This window comes from Rousettus aegyptiacus, unplaced genomic scaffold (assembly GCF_014176215.1).
Source record: "Rousettus aegyptiacus isolate mRouAeg1 unplaced genomic scaffold, mRouAeg1.p scaffold_m13_p_4, whole genome shotgun sequence".
Lineage (NCBI taxonomy): Eukaryota > Metazoa > Chordata > Mammalia > Chiroptera > Pteropodidae > Rousettus > Rousettus aegyptiacus.
The window spans coordinates 31,658,275-31,685,401 of NW_023416307.1; the positions used below are offsets into that span (position 1 = coordinate 31,658,275).

Consider the following 27,127-nt stretch of genomic DNA (forward strand, 5'->3'; position numbering starts at 1 on the left):
ATAGAACCACAAGCTAGACTCTACAATTAATGTTTGCTTTTATTTGCTTTAACACATACTTTGTCATCTACCCATCCCTCTATGCTTTCATCTACTCATCTTATGTTTTAAATACATTTTAAACTAAGTTGCAAGCACCAGTACACTCTCTCCTGCATAGCTGTGTTTAGTTCAGTGTTGAGGTAAAATCTGTACATATTAAAATGCACGAATCATAAATGACTCATCCAGAGTTCTGACAAATGCATACACCTCCTCTGCAATGCAGAGCCTTAACAAGATGGGGAATATGACCATTACCACCTACGGTTCCCTCATGTTCCTTCTCAGTCAATCTCCAGCCCACCCTCCTGTCTCCTGACAGAAGGAACCACTGTTCTGGTTTTTCCCACCACATATTTTTTATTCTTCTCGAAGATTTTCAAAATTGAATCATACAGCATGTATTCTTTCGTTTAAGTTCTTTCACTCATCATTGCTTTAAGCCTCTGTCTACCTATACCCATTCTTTGTTAGTTCCTTTTATATTCACTGTATTCATTCATCTAGCCAATCATTAAATATTTATTTAGTGCACATTTCCAACAGAGTGCTAGGCACCCAGCACACAACCGAGGATGAGAAAACATGGTTTTGGCCCTGAGGAAGCTTACAGTTGAATTCTCTTGCCAATCACTGCTCATTCTGCGTTTCCACCGCTAAGCGTCCCCCTAAGATCCCCACAAGGCTGTGTGCCTATGCAGAAGTGCCCACTAACAAAACAGGAACCTGTCTGGGCTTTTACTGACTGTACAGAATATTAGTCTGTCTGGTGAATTTCCTTCCTTAAGATATGGTAATCTATGTTTAGCACAGATATGCTTTCTAGACTCATACTGAAATGACCTGTCTGCACTCAGTATTTACTCCTTCCTTGAGATTAAATTACTTTCCCTGGCAACTCCTTCAATTTTTTCATTAAATACTGGGGTGACCCCAAGTGACCGATGCTTCTCTCACAGTGCAAGATGGTTGTACGATATGTAGCACCCGAGAAAAACCTCACAACCATATTTACCTAAGAGAAAATGTTATGAATTTATGTATCAGAAAAGGAATCTAAAGTTACTGGCATATGTTATAACTCACTTAGATAGCAGCATACCTAGAAAATAAAATTAAGGACATTTGTTCCTTTTTTAATGTTCACAGTGTGGTACATATATAAGGGGCAGGTATAAACAAGACAGGCTGTAAGTAAAGGGCAGAGCCTCCTATGAAGCAGCCATGTACACTGTGCCGACATTCTCATTTGGGAAAAGGGAATATCTTCTTCCTGATAATATAATGAAATTCCAATAACATGAGAATAAACAGCTTTTTAAAAAGCGAAAAAAAAATTTAAGTCCTTGGTTGTGAGCCTCAAGAACAAAATGAACCTTGTGCTTGTGAGTACACTTGCATTTTCTCTTTGTAAGAACTGAAAAGAGGCCACGTGGACCTATAAAGTGATGAGATGAGATGGGGTATAGAAAGAGAAACAGGATTGTCAGTTTACCAACTGCTGAGACAACCAGGCCTGGTTCACAAACCAACAACACCAAGGAGGTGGTAGGGATGGAATTTTCCTAAGGCGTCGGATTCCTGGATCACTCACACAGCTGAAACCATCCAGCTGCTACGTCAGTAAACAGCTTGCCTCTGATTTTCTAATAACCTGTCTCTCATTAGCTTTCCAAATAAAAACCAAATCCAATAGGCAAAAACAATACAGCAACAAATAAAACAAAATAAACTTGTATTACACATTCTTTGAATTGTTCTAAAAACTTTTTATGTCTTTGAACGCTGACCCAGGAAAGCACTATTAAGAGGAAGAAACTCAGTTCAGTCCTGGACCAAAGAGCTTTGACATGTTTGCCGACCTGTGGTTCTCCGCATTTATTAAAACACATCACTGCCGAAGATAGTTTAAGAAGACAAATAAGAGCACTTATTACGCTTCTGTTTATACACTTCTATTGTCAAGTTTAATGACGTGTTTGCACTTAAATTCCCTGCTACCATTACAGGGGATGGTTTGCATCCATTAATAAGACCGCTTATTGGAATTTTATTCCTTCATTCCAATATCTACTGAATATCTACTATCTGTGATGCATGGCTAGGAACTGAGAATTCAGGAATGAATAAAACAGACACTGTCCTCAGAAAGCTGGCAAACTCATGGAAGAGGAAGCTTTCATGGCTCACCAATAAAAATATACTGTATACAAACCATGCTATGCATGGAAGTGCCAGGAGAACATGGAGGGGCAGAGTGACTTGCATGCAGGAAAAGTGGGAGTCAGGGAAGACGTCAGAGCAGTATACAGTGTTTCTCTCTGTGAGTGGACAAGGGAGGGAGGGCGTCCTATTCAGAGCCTAAGAGCAGGAGAGGCCTTGGTATGCTCTGGCACTGAGAACCCCTGCAGAGAGAGAATGAAAGAGGGAACCAGAGGGAGGGCAGGAAGGAGGGAGAGATAAGAAAGACATGTGGATGTATACTGGGGAAGCCGCAAATGAATTTGAAAAACCATGTGACAGCCACATTGAGAAGAGTCTTGCTGTGATCTGAATGTTTATGTTTCCCCAAAATCCATATGTTGAAATCCTAAGGCACAAAGGTTTTGTATCAGAAGGTAGGGTCTTTAGGAGGTGCCTAAATCACAAGGGTGGAGCCCTCTCTCATGGATGAGATTAGTGATTTATAAAAGAGGCTCCAGAGAGTTCCCCAGCAGTGTGAGCACACAGTGAGAAGAACATGGCTATGAACCAGAAGAGGGTCCTCACCAGAAGGTGACCATGCTGGCGCCATAACCTTAGACTTCCTGCCTCCCGAAGTGTGAGCAATAAAATTTCTCTTTATAAGCTGCCCAGTCAACAGTACTTTGTTATAACAGCCTGAATAAACTGAGACAGATTTTCGATGTCATACTAAAGGGGTCTTTGGTGATGGGGAGCATAGAAGGATTTAAGCTGTAGAATAACAATCCAGTCTGTGTTTTAGAAAAGTTACTCCATAAAGCAGGAGACAGAGAATCAGCAATATTTCAGTATTACACGAGTGAAGAGTCCACCTGGGCAGTGGCCACAGTGGGAATGGAAAGGAGGCACTGAGAAAGAATTCGGTAACCAGCAGAGTTAGGGGGCAGGGAGATGGGAGGGTCAAAAATGGCCACATTTCTTACTTAAACAAGGAGATTTTGTAATGAGAAATCAGCCTCATCTAATAATTATCCACGTGTAAATATATATGAAAAGATCTGAAGTATTTAGTAAGAAAACTAATTTCTGCTTGCACAAAGAGCCACATAAACAGAACTCTATAATTTGTTCCTGCTTTAGAACTTTCATTCACGCACACAACGAATCTTTATTAGCACAAACTGTGGGGCCAGGCATGGTACTAAGACACTGTGCCGGGGAGAGTGCAGCAAACAAAACAAAATATCTGCTGTTATGGGGTGGGGGGAGGGGTGCCGCCATAACAACTATACAACACACGAAAGCTCAGAAGAGATAGAAAGCAAACTGATGGAACAGGACAGGGTTCTATTTTGGAGAGATGCCATTTTAGAGATGGTCAGGAAGGGCCGCTCTGATACGTGAAATTTAAGTAGAGACCTGAAGGAAGTGAGGCTGCAAACCACACTGCAGTGGGACCCCTTCGATTTATATCTCACTAGCTGCAGAGACGTTCACTGCACTCCTCAGGATCTGCATCCACTTCTTAGAAGAGTGTAGCGATTTCCCCCCATCTGCTGTGGAACCATCCCTAAGACAACCTGGGTCTCTCATGGAATGTTTAGATGTGTTCTCAAAACCTTCTTTAGAGATACAGTCACTTTCCTCCCACAAATTTATGGATATGGGAACCCTGCACATGGGGTATGCTAGCACCCATGGCTTCGTGCTTCCCAAGCTTATAGTCAAGATGGCATCATGAAGGCCAACGGAATGATTTTACCAGTCACTCTACCTGCCGACCACAAGGTTGCTGAGAGTCTCATTTGACTTGGGACTGCCCGCGCCTAGCACTAAGCTTGGCATATAGTAAAGGTTCGATAAATACCTGCTAAACAAATGAATGGAAACCCTGATTTTCGATAACATCTGAGATAATAATATACTTAAACCTGGTAGAAAATCCCACAGTAAAGGCCTTATGTGTATTCTCCTCACAAAATTAAGACTAAACATCTGTAACTCTGCACTTACCAAAAGTCATCAATTTCTCTTTTCAAGAGAATTTAAATCAGACAACAGAACTGAGTATTTCCAAATTCTTCACTTGTTTTACAACATTCATATCTATATTTAACATAAAAGAAAATAAAGGTTCTGAAATTAGTGATGATCTATGCACAACTTTGTGAATATACTAAAAATCACTGAATTGTACACTCTAAAAGGGTGAATTTTATGGAACATGAATTATATCTCAATAAACTTGTTAGAGGTTTAAAGAAAGACGACTCTCAATAAAAGATTAATGAGCATCTGAGTCTCATCGGCAAAAACAGATTTACAATGCTACTAATTTTTGCTTTAATTATAAAAGCTTTTATTAGTTTGAATAAAGAAGGAACAGGTCCATTAACACCTCTGTATAAACAAGACAAAAAAAGGTAAAAATGAGAAAAAATATTTGCATTATTAAAAAATTGGACACCTTACCATGAGTTTAAAAGCAGATTTTAAATTCTGTTAATTTTAATGAGCTCACAATGGCTGCTCAGCATCAAAGCTTTTACTTACATAATGAAAACATCAAAAATAAAGCCTTAACTATCTATGGTAAACAAAAAGAGAAAACAAAACAGTGGGAAAAGAAAAACAGTTAAAAATGCACAATACCGGGTCTCCATTTTAGCTAATAATCATAGCACGTGTGCACTATCTGCCAGAATATCAGAAATGAAGAAACACCAATTTGTTTTTACCCTGTTTTTCTAGGTGACAACTAAATAATAGTATATGACGGCTTTGTGACTGTCAATTTGGCAAGGCTGAACTACATTCCCCAGAAGTCCCTTTCTTCTTTCTTATCAGGGTTGGCTACCAGGGATATCCTCTCCTGTGGGTTGGAGTGAAGAAGGGGGCAGCAGCCATTTCACAGCATACGCACACCTCTTACCAGTTATTCAGAGGAGTACTAATCTAGTGCTGTTGTGAAGGAATTTGGCAGATGTAATTAAGGTATCTAATCAGTTGACTTTAATCAAAAAATTATACTGAGCAAGACTGATGAAATCAGTGTAAAGCCCTTAAAAGAGGGGTTAGGCCCTCCCTGAATTCAGAAACTCCAAGCTTTAGTCCTGCCCTGGGGGTTCCAGCCAGACCATAATATTCATTTCTTAACTGCTTGCCCTATGGATTTCAAGCATTCTAAACCAGCCCCACGAGTGAGTAAATCAATTCTTTAATAGATTATCCCTTAATCTATATAACCTACTTGCTTTGCCTCTAAACCCTGACTGATTCATGCTGTTCCAGTTATTACTATTGAGAAAACACAGAGAAAGACCTCCTAGCATAGAGTGTCGTGAAAGACACCAAAGAATCTCACTCTTGTACAAGCTTTCTCCCAATCTCTTGCAATAATGAACAGGAGAACAGAAAATTATGGGTTAATTAATTTTTCCAAAACTGAGATTCATAATAATTTAGAAATTTGGAGATTAAAAACAAAGCCTACAGCTAGGCATGGCTATATAGCCAAGCTCTGGCCAATGAGATGTAAGAGTGTTGGAATTTGAGACAGATCCTTTACCAGAAGATGGCATGCCCTTCTTCCCTCTTCACTCTTTGCCTATAATGTAAATATGATGTTAGGAGCTCCAGCAGCCATCTTAGACAGAGATGTCCTGGAGATGGTAGATTAGGGAGCTAGTGAGAACCCAATGATTCCTGTGGCTTTCACACCAGCTCACAACTGCCTACTTCCAGACTGTTCTTACATGAGAAATAAAGCTGCTATCTAGATATCGGTCTCTGATACTTAGAGTTAAACATAACACCTAATTGATATAAGGAATGTTTTCTCTAGTTTTCCTATTCCTTTAGCAATAGATTAATACACCTCAATTGCTACATTATAAGCAATAGCTATACTTAATTTCACTGCTATGTGCGTGGGGACACAGTAAGTGTTTAAGATTAGAGCAGACAGAGTAAAAGCCCCTCTTTATTCTCCAGGCTTCTAAGCTTTGGCAGAAGACTACAAGAAAAAAAAAAAAAAATGCCTTCACAAAGCCACTAACTTTAATTCCCATGGAATAGAATTTCATATGACAAGCCTGTGGTCATATCCAAATCCACTTATTCAACACATTTGTGCTGTAGAAAATTCACTCTACTATCTCTTCACATAGGCTCTGTCTTTTCACGTTGGAGTCATCTAATGTCTCTCACAGCAACAACCTTTGAACATGTCTGGGCTGTATTTTTTGCTAAACGCAAACCACGTGGCCATCTCAAAGCCTATAATTCAATTCAGCACACTGGGGTTTCTGGATGTGCGTGAACATAACCAAGAGTGGCACACACTTGTGGCACACACGTTGCCAGCTTGAGCTGTGTTGCGTCACTATATCATGGTGAAAAACTGCCTGACACACCAGGCAGCTGACAACTAGGAAAGAAAATAATATCAGGCCCATGACCAAGGGGAAAATGAAGTGATTAATATGGAAAAACACAGTAAGAAACATCAAACAGAAAAAAGTTGACATTTCCCATACAGTTAGTTTAAAGTAAATTTGTTTTCTCCTCACACTGACTATAAAAGGTTGGATCAAAGTATTAACAGTGTGCAAAAATGCCAGATATCTTCTTGATCCTGGGTCGTTTATGATACTGCAGTGTCTTGACACCTCTCAGAAGGAGGAAGAGAGGCAAAGTTGACACAATCATAACTCTGAATAAACTTGGGAAACCATAAGTGCAAACACAATGGGCCAAACTGTTTCCAGTATAAGCCACGATTGCTGTGCCTCAGCAACTTTGTTCATGCCATTTCCTTCCTTTTCAAGATCCCTGGAGGTTCCTCCCCATCCAGTTCTGGGGCTCCTAAACCTGACACTATCCCTTAAACACTGCTGCTCCTTGAGGTTCTGAGCTCTAGCTACTCTACATGTTGACTCTCCCTCATTCTCCATCCTCATGGGGAGGAGGTCTCATGGTCATTACGCTTTCACCTACTTTACTATTCCCGGTACCACCACTCCTACCCCGTTTTGTCCTGAATGTCCAGAACCCACTGAACTGTCCCCGACATCTATTTTATCAAGCTCAAAACTGAACATGATTAAACTTCTCGGCCTCACATTTCAAGTCCGTCCTCCTTCCCCTTCCCGCCCCCTCCCACATCCCTTACCTCAGTTATTGCCTCCACCATGCACCTCGGGGCTACATCTACCCTTTTATCTACTCCATTTTATTTTTCTAAGACTAATGGGGGCTGGATAACCCCCAAATTAAATTCATACATTCTGGGAGTGCAGATGAGCAGGGGACTCCAGGCCTTCATTCACTCATCTGCACCAGCTGATCTGCATAGGGAGAAGGGAGCCCTTAGAGACAGAGATCGATGTGACTTCCAGGGGCCAAGCCCAGAGAGGGAAGAGGGGCAGCTTCCCTGCCCAGCTCCAGGCGACCTGAGGCTGCTGCAGGCAGCAGCAGCCAGACAAAATGTCAGGGGCCGTCTTCCTCCTTGCCTCTGTGAATCACAGAAAAACAAACCCAGTGATTTCAGGCTCCTGTAGACAAATTTCTATGGGGCACATACTAGGGTCCAGCATCATTCTGGAACTCCATTCCCCCGGATTTGCAAACTTGGGAGAGTGAGGCCTGGAAATCGGCCTCCTTGGCACAGAGCCCGTTCTCCAGGAAGGCACCCGCCACTGTGGCAAGTGGGGCCTCACCTTCAAGTCCCTTTGGCCTATCAACAAGGAAACCAAAGCAGAAGACAACAAAATGGGTGGAGCTCTGCAAATACAGGTAAGATATCTCAGAGACTCAAAGAGTACCTGGAGGAGACTTTTATTAAAGGTCTACATATTCATGTTTGAACACAAACCATTAACCTGACTTCATTTGAAGCCTCACGCTGGCAGGGCCTACAGACATTTCCTAAGCCTGTCTTTGACTTTTTACCCCTAACATAGCTCAGGTACTTTTTTCCTGCCTCCAGACTACTCCCCTTTGAAACATTTCTATAGACTGCTACCAGAATGATCTTCTAGAAACCAGTTGTTAAATATAGCAATTACTTTAAATTATATAAACCTTCAATTAAAGAAATTATATTAAACCCAGAAATAATACTTACTCAAAATTAGTCACTTTCTTTATTACTTTAGTACATTTTAGTACTATCTATGTTCTGAAGTTCTTAGGGTTTTTTTTTACCTGTCTGTAAGTGTAAATACAGAATGATGTTGTACTATTGTGTCTGTTTTCCGAATTCCCTGTAACTTGAAATCAGACATAATGAGACTATTTTCTCGTGGAAACTAAGAAACTCTACAAATGATAGTTTGACTTTTGTTGTGATTGTCTGGGTTTAAGAAAGTAATAGAGAAAAAATGTTAATGAAATGTGTGGTTCCTGTAGTGGTTATACTGTGAATAAAAAGTTGCAGGAATATTCTTCTAGTATTATCTGATTCATAAAGAAGATGCTTAATGAACAAATGAAGTTCTGACATGAGGCTTCAGTGTTTCATTTTCATTTTAGTCCACATTATAACAGTAAAATATCAACTTCCCTCTTTCATCTATTGTAACCACAGGTTGGTTATGAATGCAAGAGTTCAGCAAAACATGACAGAAGAGTGTCAGAATCAGTTAGCCATTTATGATAGAGTAGTGTATATTTTGTTCTTATTTGTAAATTATGTGCTACACATTCTTTATATCAGTAAAATTTATAATCTATATATATGTGGTAAGTCTTCATTAATGTCATCAACGGGTTCTTGGAAACTGACGTTAAGTGAAACAGTGTATAACAAAACCAATTTCTCTAAAAGCTAATTGGTACAACCAAGAGTTAAGTTCCTACAACATATTTCTGGCCACAAAAACATCACCGAACTTCTAAATAAAGACCCAAAACACTTCTAATATTAAACGCTGAAATAAATCTGAGCTATACATACATTTAAGAAAGATTCATAAAAGCAAGTAAGAGAATTCTTTCCCACTTCATTTATTCTAATTCAGGGTCAAGGGTGGCCAGAGCCTCTGTTGGCAGCTTAGTGAACAAGGCAGGAACCCACCCTGGACAGGATGCCCTGCATCACAGGACCACTCACACACACTCACACTCACTCAGCCGGGGACAACATAGACACAACTCACCTCACATGCACATCACTGGGATGTGGGGAGAAACCAGACTACCCAGAGGAATGGGGACAACGTGTAATCTCCACAGACGGTGGCCCCCACTGGAAATAGGTTTTTCTCATCAACATTATAACAAAACTTTTGAACAAAATGACATCATTCAAGGACTTGTTATATATGTATGTATACCCACATACACATTCATTTTTCTAAAGAACTGGTTATTACACATTTACCAGCACACCATTGTATAAATCTGATTAGGTGGCTCCTTTGTTAAAAATCCCTCAAAAGATCCCTATATTGGCCACCTTTTATGCACTACTTGAAATTCTCTCAAATTCATCTTGCATTCCTGCCATTGCAATGGTAGCCAGTTACATTAAGAATCCAGACAGCTTCACACCAATGCTACCTAACTGGGACTCTCTAGCCCAGGCTCCTCTGATACTGCTTCAGATGGTACCCATGGGAACCTGCCTGGCAGTCAGACATGCACAATCAGAAAAGTGGGGCTTCCTTTAATCAATGGAGATAAGAAAGCTTCTCCCCTTTTTTTCTCCAGGTAACATTTTGTCAGACCCCTGAGAAGATCCTGCAGAATCCTGTAGCAATGATCAACTCAATCACGCCTCTTTCTCCACATGACTCTCCCCGGCCCTTACTCTGTTTCCTCAGATGGCATTCTTCAGTAAACTACCTGGCAAAAGACTCTCCTATAGGATAGAGTCCAAGCTCCTTATCTTCGCAGAAATGGATCTCTGAAACTAGCCTCTTACCCCCTTTCCTTCCCATCTTTGATACTTCCCTCATGCTGTTCCCTCTGCTTGGAATTCTCCCCTAAAAACGTGTGCAGAGAATTATAAAAATCCGTAATTTACTACCACAACCCCACAAATGAGGAAACCGAGACCCAGAGTAGAAAGGTCTGGCCCAAGGTTTTTAACAGCTAATTTAAGACAGAGCTTAACACACTCTCCTAGTTTTGATGGCCTTCTGCTTTCTAAAATATTCATGAATGTCTCATTTTAGTCCTGAAAGTCTACTGAATTAAATGTTTCCTCTTTCTATTTCCCAAGATACATGGATCTCCATTTCCCTTTAAGCTGTTACTTTTTATTGCCTGAGCCATTTTGTCTCTCACTAAAGACCAGATAGTAATTGACTTTTACTGAATGATTCAAACCACTTCCTCAAACATTGGCTGGCCACATTATATAAGGAGTTATGATGAGTATAGTGAGAAAGACAAACATGAATAAGATATGTTCTTTATTCAAAAGTTTATAATACAGGGGAAAGACAGGGTTATAGACTAATATCTCAATACGCAGTATGATTATTACGATGGAATAGACAAAGAGGTTTAAAAATCTGCTACACCTATTTAAAATATATACATAGAAGACATAACCAAAAGCTGTTCACATGCATAGTATATAAAATGGGAGGCAGAGCAAGAGGACATACTAAGAAAAACTAAAAGCAAAATGAAGAGCTCGAAAAGAAGTCTATTAAGGATGTTAATATTTCAGAACTTATGATTAACCTGAATCAACCAACCAATCAACAAATATGAGTGACTGTTATATATGTGCCATTTACTCATTATACAAATATATTCAATATTTCAGACGACCGTCAAAATACTGATTACAACCATACAGAAAGAGACTTTAAGCGCAGCTGGTCCTAAAGAAACAAAGGCCTGATGAGGTTCGTTTTCTTAACCAATCTATTTTCCCTGCTACCACCATTCCTCCCCAACAACTTAGACTTGACTCCTCAAACTCTCTTGACTTTTCCGTTTCCCTTCTCCCCAGCAACCTATCAACTACCAAATTTGTGGCTTCTGCACAGATCCATCCCACAACTGTATCCTTCCCACCTTCAGTCTCTTCTTCAGGCTACCCCTGCTTGCAGATTGAGCTGCCCCAATAATCCCTAACTAGCTCTCCCAAAAGCAGTTGTTCTCTTACCCAGCCATCCATCACAGTGCCAGAATTGCTCCCCTTCAGTGTGGCTCTGATCATGCTGTTCCCGTGATGCCAAAAGTCAAAACCCAAGAAAATACTTAGTTTGACTTTCCAGCTCTCTCATTCTCAATTCCACCTGTTTCCAGTCGCTCCTTCCCCTACACCAACTCTCCACTCCATCTATGCTAGACTATACCCCTACTCCTGTTTACATTCTGCACGCTCCCTTCCCTCAGGAGACTGGGATGGTGCCATTCCCCCAAATGCCCTGTCAAGGTGTTATCCACTTGTCAAGATCCTACTTATACTCTCTTGTTAGGGCTTCTCAGATTTCAACTTGTTCTTTTGACCCATTTCTCCACACCCTGTTGCCCACTGCACATTACTTCTACTTATTTCACGGCATTTGATCTTTGAATTGTGGTTGCTGATGTGTCAGCTAAACTATTAGACTATGGTTCTCAAATTGTGGTCCTCAAACCAGCAGCATCAGCATCATCTGGGAACTTGTTAGAAATGCAAATTCTCCACCCAGAGCAGACCCACTGAATCAGAAACTCTAGGGTGAGGCCCAGCACTCTGTGTTCTGATGAGCCCTCCAGGGGATTCTGATGCACAGCGGAGTGTAAGAACCACTGCCCTCTGCCTTAAATCCCAGAAGGACAGTTAATTTAAGAAAGACTAAGATTAATTCATCCCAGCTCCAGAGCAAAGCCTGAAACAGAACGGTACTAGTGGAATTTCTGGAAATACACTGTCCAAGACCACACTAAGTTAGCTCCAAAGACAAAACCAGAACTTAGGTTATTCCAAATATCACACTAGAGTTTTTCCAATATATCCACAGTTTCTAATAGTCAATTTAGACCATTTGCATTCATGCATAAACACCTAAGTGGAGTACAAAATGCACTGAAATTACCTAACATGACAGATTATACAATTAACAAATCAGGTCATTTCAATCAATAACTTCAAAAGGATGAATTATTTGGGCTGACCAAGGCTTCCTTAGAGAAGCCCTGTTGGTTTGAGAGGAGAGATCCTGCAGCAACTGAAGAATAAATTGGCCACCAAATTATGTTCTTCAAACTTCTTACAAGACTCAGTATGAAAAAGTCAGTTATACTCACAAAATGGTTTTATAGGCAAATTCAGAAGGTTGTCTTCTTAAAAATATTATAGCATATTGTGGATGTCTTTCTTTTGAAAGCATATTTAAATAAGCAGCTTTTGACTAAAACATATGCAAATATATTAATAATGTAGAAAAGCTGGTATGTACTGATGTGAATGTTTTTTAATTTCTCACTTATTTTAAGCCACCTATTTAAAATTGACTAAAGTTGACTTAATTTTTTGAGGGTTTTTTTTTTTCTCTCAGTCTTTAGAATTTTTAGAGGCTTATTATTCCGTAAGTGTCATTCTTCCTTGTAAGTTTCTTGATGGCTGTCATGTGAGAGTAATTTTCAAACCCATTTTCCATTTTTTTATGAGTCATTTATAAAATAAACAATAGATATATATAGGTATCACTGACCCTTAAAATGTGAAACCTAGAGAAACTTTCAAGGAAAAGAAAATATGCTTAGGTCACTGAATCCAGGTACCTACCACTCGCCCGGACTTAAGAGATAGTCCTATTGCTGTACAGTCAGCAGTGGCAGGAAAGTGGTTTGGACAAGATCAAAGTGAACTTGTTAAAACGCTGTGGGATGCACAGAAGAGCCAAATGATGAGGGTGCACTCAGTGAATTACAATCACTTAAACGTACTCTACTAATGTAATTCTAAACCCATCTTTGCAGCATTAAACAGTGGACCTACACTTTGAAAAAAACCAAACCTCTGTTTTGGGAAATCATGTCCTTCAGTCCCACTCTCTGAGAAGAAGTGGCTCCAGGGTGACTGTTGAGCCCAGAGGCTAAGTGAGGGCCTAAAGACCCTCAGCTGGGGGTGAGGGATTTGGTTACCATATACTCTGCCCCAGAGCTCTGATCTCTCTCCAGCTCCAGATCAGCTCTGGGACTGAGGAGAGGAGGACACCAAAGCCAAAACCCAGGCCTTGTTGAAAGCAGCTTCTCCCTCCCTGCCCCAGACCCTGCCCCAGACCCTGCCCCAGACCCAGCCTGGTTTGTGTGCCATGACAAAGAGAAATTATATACATCATTTCTGGTCATTCCTGCTCATTAAACATATGGTCATTTTAAATTATGCACAAATTTCACAGACTCTTTGAGTCCTTGGTCCTAGGAAATCAGGGTGTAAGGACACTTTTACTGCATAGAAGTCATCAGATTATGGGTCTTCTATGATTTAATGAATTGAAGGGAAGCAGAGTTTACCACCCCAAAATATGCCTTTTAGGATATTATTTCAAAGTGGCTATGTTTAAGGAAAAGACTCAGAAAAAACTTTTGACCTTCCCTAAAAGAATTTAGGCGGAGGACCTGCTCCAGGAAGGGATCATAGATAACTATAGTTTAATATGAACTAGGAGTGATAGACAGGGAGGAACCTAGCAAAGCCCATTTGATCGAAGTCCTTTGATGTTCCATTGTCAAAGGTGGCTAACATTTACCAAATATTTGCTTTTCAATCTCCATATGAATTGCCTCTCTTCCTTTTGAAATCCCAAAGCATCTGCCCCCCAGCCCCCTTTTTAGCTCATGATGGCAGATACGTCTTAACTGCCTATCTGTCCTTTGGGCTCATATTCTTATAAAACCCTCATTGTATATACATAATAAATTTGGACATTTTCTCCTATTAATCTATCTCATGTTAGTTTAATTATTATTCCAGCTTGAATAATTTGGAAAAATATGAGGAACTCCCCCCACAGAATAAACAAAAAAATTGAGAAAAAAAAAAACCCTGAATGGAATCAGGAGACAATGTCAATATGGGCACTGGTTTGTTAGGAAAGAATGAGAACTGAATGTTTGCTCTGGCTATGTCAAAATAATTCAAATTGCAATCAATTAAGTACTTATTCTTTATGCTTAACTTGTGCTTAATTACCATGCAATACAATAATGACTTTTCAACACTTCCTAAATTAACACCATTATCCTTTATGGAACAACAACAGTAAACTCTTCAGGTCCAGCTCTGGCCATATAACCTGATCCTCCTGGGGATGGACCCACCAGCCTGAGTTTTACTTGGACACTTTTGGAGTCAGCCACATTGGGATGAGCCTCACCCTCCTTTTAGAATTGAGTCCTCAGTGGGGCATCAGAGCACTAGAGCTGCACATGTCACCCACGCACACTAAACCACTAACCGATACCTGAGTCACAAGCATCTTTCTGGCCCAAATGGCCATGTCATCTAGTCTCTAACTGTCTACTCACAACTTCGATAAAAAAAAGAGGGACTTGCCCATAACTAAAATCACTCTCTGAAGTATTTATGTGTGTCTGAACTGGCATAGAAACAAGGATACCTAAAAGCACTGGATTTTAGAAGAAAATGAATAAAATACAAAAAAAGAATCTATAACATTAGTAAAGGAAATGAAATATTTTAGGATGTTTTCCTTCTATTTTAAGCCAGGATCTGCTATATGTTAGACTTGTAGATGCTTTTTTTAAAAAAAAAAAAAAAGATGAAATATAATTTTATACACATTCAATTATATTCTTTGGTAGAGGAAAAAAAACTGCAAAAGACAACTTGTTTTAGAAAACAGGAAGCAAGGAAGACTGATGTGGGGATGCCTGTAACAAGTCTACCATTCTTCCAGCAAGTAAAATTAAGAGTACATTGAGTAGTATTTGCAAAGTTTCTATTTAAGGAAAATCTGAAGGAAAAAAGAAGGATAAAAGTTATTCCTAAACCCCTATATGTTATTACACTTCCCAAGAAGTTTTAGGAAGATGGATGACTATAAATCTCCCTACAGGTGATCTCAGCAATAACTGAAAGTATTGAGTACAGACTCAGGAAACAATAGGTGGAAAATGCCTTTGATCTCTACCATTCAAAAAATAACTTCACATTTATATTTTAAATTGACTCCTGCAAAAAATAAAGAAAACATAATTAAATCCTAAATTAATAATTTGCTTTTTATTGCTCCACATAAATGCATATGTAACATATTTAAAGTAAAAGTTTTTTTAAGATATTAATAGTTTTCTAACATTTTTAACTAGCAGAATGTTTGTGTTTGAATAAAATATTTAAAAAGCCAAATATAAGTAAATAACATGGTATTGGATTATAACCCAAAGTAGAAGATAAATATCCAGATCCACACTAAGTAAATAATTGAATAGAGATGAAAAGCTAAATCACCCATGCAAAAGAACCCCAATAATTTTGGTTACTTGTCCCTCTCTAGGAGGCACAGCATAACTCCCATCTCACTAGTGCGGGCTACCCGTAATTACTTCCCTCGAAAAACTCCAATATTGGGGGGGGGTGGGAGGAGAAGGGCGAGTATCTTCACAGTGGAGAAACTTTACAAACACTACCCAGGCTGTGATGAAAGTCATGTTGATAGTATGAACCCTTGATATGATGTGATGAGAATGGTATTTTACCTCTGTAGTCTCTCTCAAACCCATAATCCCAGTCTAATCATGAGAAAAACATCATAAAAGTTCTGAGGGACAGTCTACAAAATACCTAACCAGTACGCCTTTTAAGTCAAGGTCATCTTAAATATGGGAAGTCTGAGAATCTATCACAGCCAAGAGGAGCACAAGGAGATATAACTACTAAATGCAATGTGGTATCCTAGATGGGATACTAAATAGAAAAAAAGACATTAAAGGAAAACTAAGAAAATTTAAATAATTTATGGGCTTTAATTAATAATAATGTATCAATAATGGTTCATTCATTGTAACCAACGTACCATCCCAATGTCAGATGTTAATAACAGAAGAAACTATAGTTTATATACATGTATTCTAGTTTCACGACTTGTCTAAAAATCTAAAACAATAGTTTATTGTAATAAGGCAAATATACAAAATTATGTGTTTTTTTTTAATGAGATGCTCTTGTTGAAAGTGGAGTTTAGAGAAGTTCCAGAACTCTGCTCTCCATATCCCTGGGCCAAGCCTCTGCGCCAATTCTAGCCTGCCCCTGAAAGACAGAGCAGTTTAAAATCACTATAAAGAAAAACTGGAGTATGTTATCATTACAAAATACATGCCTACTGCAGGCTGCCTAGCAGGAGTCGGCTGCACAATTCAGTCCTGCCTTCAGCTGGATGCGTTAGACCATGAGCTTTGTGCAGGTAAACCCCATCTCAGATGCGGCACCAAGATACTCTGCTTGATAAACTCTCCAGGGACCGCTGCGAACACTGGATAACAGCTTTCACTGTCATTCCTACAGGCCCTTCTTGCAAAAGATCTGTAAAAATTATTTCACCATTAATCAAGCCTATTCTGTATCTTCCAGTGAGATCAGACAGTACAAACATCTCCAACATGCATATCTGGCCTCCTGGTATCTTACAGAGCGATGCATCTCCCCCACCAAGAAACAACTCTGGCAGAACTCGAGGAAAGGGGGGGGAAACAGGAGTTTCCCAAAACTGACCAGGTTTATTATACATTACTTTCATGTTTAATTGATCCATTCCATCACAGATCATTCACCCACAGGATAAATAGGTGCAGCTGAATCAAGTCCTTATAAGCCCTCTGAAAATGAAAGGTGACATTCACACGAAAAGTTACAGATTTGACTTGCCATAAGTTGAGAGCAGTCCTCGCTCCAAAGGACAGTAATTTCTCAGCAATGAATCACTGTCAGAACATGGTGACATCTGTGAGGCCAGTGAAACAGGTGAATCACCTGGGAACCCTGGGTTCACACACTATCATCTACTTATATAGTAATTTGGAGAGGCATTCATTTAATGTGTAATTAGTGAGCACCTACTATATTCCAGGCAAGCCCCTGATCCAATGGAGCTAACATTCTCGTGTAGAAAACTCGATATTCAAGAAAATGGAATAAAACCTCTACAGGGAAAATAATATAAGGAAGAGGCATCAGAACTACACAGATTTACTAAATATTAAACTAAGTAGAATTCGGAACCTGCTACATGCCGCTGGACACAGGGATCTAGCTAAGCAAACCTAGGGGGAACTTCCAGAACAAAGGAAGATTCCTGCTGAGATTACTAACTGCTATCCATACCATGAAAGAAAAACAAAGACTTTAAGCTGTACCTTGCACAAGTTAAAGATAAACCCACCATTCATTCCATTCCTTATTCCCTGTAATCAGTAACTTTTCACAGAAACTAAAAAAGATATAAACCCAATTCCTCAAACACTGGAGGTCTCATTCTCTGACTCTGAGAGGAGCATTATTCCTTCTCTAATAAACTTTTGCCTCTAACTCTAGCTCACTTTTAAATTCTTTCCTGAGCGGAGCAAGAACCTTCTCTCAGCAGGTGTCGGGCGTGGGTCCCCACTTGGAGAGCTGACCAGCACAAGCAGAGCAGAGCTATCTAGCAGGAGAGGGGCTTTGCCCCAGAGCCAACTCCAGCTATGATGTTGCATAACCGTGCTGTTCACAATTGAGCTGTAACACTATTGAGCTGTTGTATAGCCATGCTGTATCACACTTGAGCGGAAGATGTAAAAATTATTCCACCATTAATCACCTATTTGCTCTGTGGGTGAATGATCTGTGAGATCCGAATTAAAGTTTTCTTCTTCACTGCACCCCAAATTGGGGATTACTGTTGATATTGAATTGGCACCAACCATCAGTTGACAGTAGGTGTGTGACAGAACCTGGGAATCTAAACTTAAATAAGTACCCAGGTGATTTTGTTTCGCCAGGCCTTAGAATTACTGTGACTGGAGAGAAGAGTTCTTGGGAAGGAGGTAGAAAGTCAGAAGAATCCTATCTCTATAAAAGAATGGAATCAAGAACTAGATGCAGTTGAGATCTAAAAATGTTTGAAACCAATCTGTACCAGCTACTAGGAAAAGAGACAAGGACAACACATAACTACATATTTTCCTTTTCCCCTGTCCACATCTCCAAATTCAGAACTACAATGACAGCTGAAAGAAAAGAATTGGGCAAATTTCATGGGTCATAGTGGGGAAAAAGTGAAGAAGCTCTGATAACCCATAAAGACAAAGCCAGTAGTATGCTGACGAATGTTTACCAATTAGCTGGCGTCAGGAAAGAAGCCCCAACTGTAGTGTTTGCCAATTTCTATGGTGTAAATATTCCCACCATGGCTTCTTTCAAGCTTCCAACATGATGTCACTGAACATGCAATTTAAGAAAAGATATGCAGTAGTCATTTATATATATTTTTGCCATATAGAAATAATAGATGCAAATAACTTCAAGGGCATACATAGCAGGAAATTTAGTAAAATAATTAGCAAGTGATGACTTTGTTATTATTTTTGTTTTCAATACGTTATTTAATATAAGTTTAAAATCTAAATTTAAGGTCTTTTAAATTTTAATAATGGCATGTTTAACAACTGGCTCACGAAATTCCTGAAATTTAAACACTGGCTCTCAGTATGAGCCAGTTCTAGCACACCACTGGCAAAAGGTTTGAAAAACAGTTCACTACCTTTCCATTCCTTTCCCCTTTTCGGGGTTAGTTTTCTCTTCCCTACAATAAGGGTATGACAGTGCTCCCATAACTGTTCCCAGGAGCCCCACAGTTCCAGCCAGCAGCTGAGGGGCAGCTGATATCACGAGGTGGGCAGGGAGGGGAGATGGGAGGAAGCGGCTGGCTCACTCCATCCAGGAATCGTCGAGGACAGCTCTGGTGTTGCCTACTGGGATTTCACAGAGGAGCTAATTTAGAAAAGTAGTTCTTGGGGTTAGGGGTGAAGAAGAGTAAGCACAGTTCACAATCTTTAAGTGTGAAAACTGCTAGTCTAGATTATTGACGGTCTACACTGCCCTCCATGATTCACAAAGGTATGTATTACCAACACCACTATAAAGCTGATGCCAGTGACACCCTTCTCCCATTTAATGTAAAACTAAAGAATGTGGAGGGAGTGGTGTTTTTCCAACACTGCAGGAGCTAGTTTACTCTTACCTTAATTCTAACTACATTTGTAAAATACACACACACGCACACACACACACACATACACACACACATCGGTAAAGAGCAATGAATCATGCTTCTCCTATTAAATGCTATGCTTCTCCCATTAAATGAATCATGCTGCTCCTATTAAACGCTATGCGATGGTTATAGATTAAGAAAAGTCAAAACTTCTAGCTAATGTCAAAACACGCACCCTAAAAAGTATAGGTGTAGAGTTCGTTCTCTCTGGTTGTAACCAGCTTTGTTGCCAGAAGTCTTCCTACTGCTTCTCATCTTTGGCTCTCATGGAATCCCATTCTCACCCAAGAACTCCTCTCAGGCAAAATTCATGTCTCCCTCCTCTGTACTCCCACAGGGCCACATCTCCATGTCTACTATGGCACTAATTCCAGTTTGCCTAGCTGTTTATGGATGTCACTCCTCATACATTTGGGGTGGAGAGGGATGGGTGATGTGTGAAAGATGGAAACCTGATATCGTGTCATGTCTATGCTCCAGGCTCTGTTCTTTACAGGCATTGTTTCCTACAGTCCTCATAATCATCCTGTGAGATAGGTACTATTTTTACTCCCATTTTACAGGTAGGGAAACCAAGGCATAGAGGATTTTTAAGTTAGTTATCACAGGCCACAGGATGCTAGAGCTCTCAGGACCTGAATCTAAGCTCTCTGTCTTCTAAGCCAGGGCCCATGGTCATTACTCCTTCAAGTGAGGACCTGTGGAGCCCAATGGTGCCTTATAAAACTCACGGTGTGTCACCCTGAACAAACCCGATCCCGTTTGGTCTTGAAAGCTAAGCAGGGTCAGGTCTGGTTAGTACTTGGATGGGAGACCACCTAGGAAAATCAGGTGCTGTAGGTGTAAAAATTTTAAAAATAAGAGCTTGTAAATTGACAAGGTCCTTGCAATCTCTGAGGTCAACCAAGGGTTGCCACGCCTAAAAAATAAATAAATCTTTCTGACAGCGCAATCATGTTAGTACCAAAAATCGATTTCATCCCCGAATCCTGTACACTTAACCTTAGCTTATGTTTTTATTCCAAAGTGGGAATAATGGTGAGATTTAAAAAACAATATCTAAGCGTCATCTTTTATTTTTTCTTCTACTCTCCAGCCCTTTTATCAAATTTCCCACTTTGGGTTCTGCATATTCATACCACCACTCCCCCATACATCTGGAATTGTCCTCCAGCTCCAGGCCCTGGAACCCTCATGCCAAGCCATTGCTACCACCCCAACCTCTTTCTTTCAAAGGATTCCTTGATCAGAACATGGGCAGAGAACATTTCAGGAAAAGGACAATGAAATGAATACAGATGCTAATCAAAATGCCACAGACTGTCCACTCTATATCTACAAATCTGTTTGCAGGAATAATTACACAGCATAGCAGAACTCATAAAGAAGTAAAATATTAGCTATAAAAACATCCTTTTCTGGAAACGTCTATATATTTTGAATAAAATGAATCACAACGTCTTCCCTCATCCATCAATGCACCCTTTCATTCAGCTCATGTCTATTGTACACTACAACGGACACTGCAGACACAATGACAAAAACAGTCTGTGACCTCGAAGCCCTTACCCTCTCACAGGGAAGACAGATGATAAACAAAATAATTGCAAACCAGTGATCCTAATATCGTTATATAGGAAATCCATTCATATAAAAGTGGTGTAAACAAAAATAGCCTAGAGGGTTATGAAGATCCCAAGCAAGGCCTGAGTTCCCTGTATCTCCTTGCCTCCAGGCTCTGTTGATTAGCAATGGGTTTAAGCAACAACATTAAGATCACTTCCAGATAAACAGAAGAACAGGTCATTTTCCACCTTGTTTGGCTGTCAAAGGGCCTTGGTGAGTCACACGTGGAAACTTGCATAAAGAACTGAGCAAGGTTTTTGGCGCCCTGACTTCTTCAGCGTTCCCCCTTCCTCTTCCTCCTCTCTCACAACGGTTTCTCCCTCCCTTTCCACACTTTTCCCACATTTGTTCCTTATACTCCTTCGCCCAAATATGCTGTATGTAAAAGCCTGCTCTGAAAAAAATATCTCCGTTGAATATTGAACTTTGATTTTCCTGTTCTTAATAAAAATTTGTCAGTTTATGCCCTTAGAAGTCTCTCTCTCTCTCTCTCTCTCTCTCTCTCTCTCTCTCTCTCAACAAAAGAACCAACTAAAGGAAGTTATTTTGATTTCCATGTTGCTCTTGGCTGATTTCCTTTTGTGCGTCAGAGGCTTTCAAAAGGTTCTCAACTCTAGATCCCAAAAGCTCAAAAGACGATTGATGACAGAATAAAATATTGCCCTCATCCAGAGCCCAGGGGTCGTAGCCTGACCAGTCCTTGGGGAAGGAATCTGGGATTGTAGAGCCCTAAGCAGCAAGACTTCTCATGGTCCACAAATGGCCACCAGCTTCTGCTCTATCTGACCTTTCAGCAGGTGAGCTCCAGGATGGTCATAATGATTATTAAAATATTAACGTTTCCCTCCTGACAAATACTGTCCCCCTTCCTGAATAAACACCTGACCTCCCCAGACCCTCCCAGGATCCCTGCCCCAGCCAGCCTCCTCACAGATGGTCTCCAGGACCCTGCCCCAGCATTTCCAGCCCAGACATAACCACACTCCATCCACCTTAATTTCCTCTTCTGAAAGTAAGGGAGTTGAACTGATTAAGTTGTACTCTGGTTGCAATTATGTCAAATTATGTGTCCCTAAGGACAAGGACAAGATAAGAATAAAACAACCTGAAAAAAAGTTCATTTGTTAGGAGAGTGAAATCTCATGTTATAATTTTCTGGTGAGATAACAGTGCCAAAACTCTGGGTTCAGGCTGCCTGGAATGGAACCCCAGCTCTGCCATGTGCCAGTTGTATGATCTCACTGTGCCTCAAATTACCTCATTCATAATATAGGAATGACGCTATTATGTACTTCACAGAGTTGTTTTGAGGATGACTGCTTAGAATAGTGCCTGGCACACAGTAAGCACCATATAAGTGTTGATTAAATAAACAAATAGTTTTATTCTATCGCTGTAATATTTAATGATTTTAAAATTAAGAAAGGTTCACAACAGAAGGAAAAAAAAAAACTGTGACACTATGAAACTCTTATATAACATACACTGTTGTTTGATAACCCAACACTAAAACATCTGGGATCCAGACTTCACACTACACCGTGAATTAAAGAAAACTAACACTCTGGAATGTGTTCCTACTGCAGCATAAGATATGATTTGTATGATTCCTTTGCTAATCAGAAATGTTATAGGCTTATGGGAAATTTAGATTCTGAGTTTCTCATTTTAACCTCACAACAAAATTTAACCACACTCAGCAGAATATATTTTATTTTATGGTGCTAAGCCTTAAAAAATTTAAACATAAAACCAGGCCTAGCACAGCTATGCTTCTTTTACAAAAACAATGACTTAGACTAACTGCAAGTTTAAAGGGTTATATCTTATGTGTAGCGTCCCCTAGCATGAATCCTTAGTAAACATCTGGAGTAAAGAAATTGTTACACCCACCAACTAGCCAGATCTAAATTGCTTTTAGTTACTAATATGTACCACAACCTAAGCTCAAGCATAATATTAATAGGTATTACTGCACTGCTAAAGGAGACGAAAGAATTTCAGTTTTCTGTAAGATATTAAGGGGAGGAAACTATCAACAATAGTAACTCCCTTACCTGTTTCTCCCTGGATAGCTAAACCTAACAATACCTTTATACACAAATTTAAATAGTTCACAAGCTTATCCTAAAATAGTAATATATTAGATAGAACTTTCCTAATGGAGATAAGATTACTAAACAGTCCGGTTATGGCTTTTCACCTTTCCTCTTCAAAAGCGCATTTCTCTAAAGCTATGAGAAGGAATGCAAACCCTGCATAGTGAGAAAAATAAAGCCTGCAACACAGTCATTAACATTACAATGTTATTAAAACCCCACAAGAAGATAAAAAGTTTTACGGAAGGATGATGGTGATGGCAACACAAGGTGAAAGTGCTTAATGCTGCTGAACTGTATACTTAAAAATGGTTAGAATGGCAAATTTTATGTTATGTGTATTTTACCACAATAAAAATAACTTTTTCAAATCCTTGTAAGAATTAAAGGTAAATAGATTTATAACAAATAATTTTTTATTAAGAAACACACTTAGTATTCGGACAATTTCCAAGGAGCAGGGTCCCCCAAGAAACTTAAATGAGTGTTATTACAGCACTTATTACCATGGTTCATAAATATTCTGATGTCAAGGACAAACGTGGTAAAAGCACATCTTCATCAAAGCCTCAAGTACTCACACTTTTTACATGAAATGTGAATTACACTGGATCCTAAGAAGACAAACTGGTAGTTCAAACAATTAGTTCGAAGGTCCCCAAACATTTAAAGGCTACATACAAATTCAAGCTAAAAGCTTGTGTACAAATTCACTTGTATGTATGTTACAAAACATTCACTACTGAAAGACATCCTTATTTAAATAGACCGTGTGTAAATGTAGTGTCTCTTAAGAGCTCACGCTGTAGACTCATCTCATTCTTCAGGCTTTCATCGCACCACCTTTAATTAGCCCTTTTAACACCGTGCAGAAGTCTCTGGGGACCTAGTATCCCAGAGACTTTCTGAAGGGCCACAAAGCCCACAAGACCTAGCAGATAAAGTTAACAGAAATCCCCCTTCTAGGGAAATACATAGGGATGACCATATACCGAAACCTTTGTGGTCCTTAAAAATGTACTTGAATTTAGTACTTCACATAGGAAGTAAAAGAAGGCAATAATACGAGATTAGAAGAAGAAGCAAACATAGGCGTGGCGTTAGCTCAGGACAGAATCTACAAGGGCAATTCTGAAGGGCGTCACAAAATCCTATCCAAGACTTGGTGCGCCACGCTCCTGGATCTGAGACCTAGGTACCCAGTAACTTTGAAATGGAGGGAGAAAAACAAGCCCCTTAACACACACCGGGCTCCAGGCCCCCGTGCCTCCTGCCCCACCTCAGCGTCATCACCTCTTGGCGCCACAGTGACCAGCTGTGTGGCCACAGGGTCCCCGGACCATCTATCTGGCAGGCTGGGCTCCAGGCCTCGGAACGCAGCACTTCCCAGCACGCCCGCCATCCCTGCCATCCCTGCCACACCACAGCGCGAGAACCCCGGGAGCGTGAGATGACCTGGGGCCCCGCGGCGGGGTGGGTGGGTGCGCCCAGCCGAGGGAGGCCCCAACCTCGGCCTGGAGCCAGCGTGGCTCTGCGCTCCAGGCAGCCGCCCGTCCCGGCAAAAGTGCGCGGCGCAGTTGTCGGCGTCCACTCTGCAGGAGTTGGACAGGAAGGCGCGGAGGAAAGGCTGGTCCCGCGGGCTGCGCGGCGCTGGCGCCCGCCGCCGCTGCCGGGGTCCCGTCCAAGTTGGGCGGGGAGCGGCCCGCTGCCCGCGGTTGGCGGGAGGAGGGACAGAGGGCGAGGGCAGCGGAAACCAGGTCCCGCGGGAGCCCTTCGCAGCCGGGCCGCGGCGCGGCTCCTACCTCAAGGGCCGGGGCGGCCGCGGGCACCTGCGCGGTGGCAGCGGATTATCCGGGCTCAGGCGCAGCTGGCACAGCTGGAGCGCGGGCGGAGGGAAGAAGGAAGGGCGTGAGCCGGGGCCGCGCTGCGCCACCGCCCGGAACTCGCCGCCTGTATTCGCCCGGGCAGGGGTGGGGCGAGGCGGTATTAAGTTCGGGTGCCTCGCGGCGCAGGCTGCCACCCCCGCCAGGCCGAAGGGCTCTGGCCGCTGGGCCTGTCTCCTGCTCCTCGTTCCTTCTCTCTTCTCCCAAAGTTTAATAAATCAACAGGATCAACCTAAGAAATGATCACTAGCATTAGTATTATTATCACGTACTCTTGACCGCCAAGTGCCCAGGAACTGTTTTGGGAGCTTTGCCTATTATTATCTAATTCTCATCTATTGCAGCTGATAGCCACAATTAATCCATTTTACAAGTAGAGAAAACAGCTGATCACAAAGGTGAAATGATTTGTCTGAGGTACACAGTTAAGAAGAGCTTTGCTGAAGTCACCTATAAACCTTCCAACTCCCTAGAGTAGGTGTTGTCACGAATTTACAGAATAAGGAACCTGAGTGTCAGAAAAGTGCGGTAACTACTAGCCTAAGGTTACCCAATTTAGAATGCCACTAGAATTTGCATCTTGATTCTGTAAAGCTCGAGCTAGGTGTGATTCAGAAATTTTACCGTAAAGTAACAAACGTGGAAAATCCCCCATTGCGCCCACAGAACTGTCCAAATACAACAATTTTGATATTTTTAGTCCACTTAGAATAAAGTCTTAAGAAAAAGAGAACCAACCGTCATGTGGCCTGACTAGCAGCCCTTTTGGAATGCAGTTTTGAATATAGGCCAGCTCCAGCCCCATTACACACTGTTGCGTTCTGCTAGAGCCAAAGGAAGCAATCCCGTCCACAAACACCATACCGCTAATAACAATGGCCACTTCGCTTGGTGAATGTTGCACAGCCAAGATTGGCCAAGTTACATAATGTCTTGCTACACACATGGAACTGCATGAAATGAAAAATATAGTCCAGTCCAAAGTGTGTGGGGTGGGTGAACTCATAGTCTGAAACTCTGTTTTCCTGTAACCTATAGTTGCTCAGCTCTCCCTGGACTACATTTTTTTCTCTTGAGCACATCTTTTCCAAATGATAGCAGAGTCACACAGCCGTCACTTTTTCCTTGTTGACAGATGTGATTGATGTCTTTTGAATCCTATGATACTGACAGATTTTTACCATTAAACACATGGCCCTCTGAGCATAGAGAGTATTGCCTAAGAGGAGTTTGGCAAGTGTGAGACAAGCATGTTCCTGAATGGCCGAATGCCCCTTCCTCCCCTTCTTACTCAAGTTTTATTAATCACAGATGATTTGGTGAGTATTACACACACAAGTAACTGTACTCTTACAAGCTTGTCTTCAGGAATTATCGTGCTTTTGATTGAGAATCAGCAGGCTATAAAACTGTGTCACAAATTCCTGTCATAATTAAAATACTTGGCACTAACCTACAACAATAGGTCTTTCTAAAAATTATAATTAGAAATGTCATTATTTAAGTGTCCTCACAATAACTGAATTTCTACTTTCTTGAGCTAGAAGAATAAAATAGAAAAAAGCCGTATGTTGTTTAGAGAAAAGCTAAAGCTATGGACTGCCATAGATAAGTTTTAAATATAGTATGATTCTGTATGTAATTATTTCTAGTTCCCTGAGAGATTTGCTGATTGTTGGTGGTTGTAATTTTTCCAGATCTTTCATATCTTCCGAGATGTTATCACTAAGTATGTCCAAACCTGGAGAGAATTTTAATAAAAATTTATTTGAGCCAAACAGAGGATAGGCCTGAAAGGAAGATCGCAACAGACTTAGAAAATCCTTCTAAGAACGGCAGTTTGCCGCTTCTTTTATGCATTTGGAATTAAGGTGAGAATTTAAGGAAGATTACATTTAAGGTGGGAAAAAGCAAGATGAGGATTAGATTACAGGATAGTTAACAAGAGTATGTAGTCTCTTGAGGGTGGTTTCTCTTGAAAAGAGGCATTTCAACGGTGTGTTAACCTAGGTGCACAGAAACAATGAACAGGGTTTGCTTAAGGCAAAGATAAACCTTTCACTAAAGA

General features: G+C 40.6%; 1 protein-coding gene across 3 annotated transcripts in view; it reads right to left on the bottom strand.

Moving 5' to 3' along the window:
* Window positions 1-25,093, bottom strand: part of PLD1 (phospholipase D1) — a 175,835-nt gene extending 150,742 nt beyond the window's left edge. For 2 of the 3 annotated variants that reach the window (XM_036218566.1, XM_036218560.1), the window contains exon 1: window positions 24,470-24,563. In XM_036218566.1, coding sequence (XP_036074459.1) covers window positions 24,470-24,519 — 50 coding nt within the window. In that variant the 5' untranslated portion in view covers window positions 24,520-24,563. Of the gene's footprint in view, window positions 1-24,469; window positions 24,564-24,978 lie in introns of those variants that run through there. The other variant, XM_036218563.1, reaches the window with a different exon arrangement.
* Between the last annotated feature and the right edge of the window lie 2,034 nt (window positions 25,094-27,127).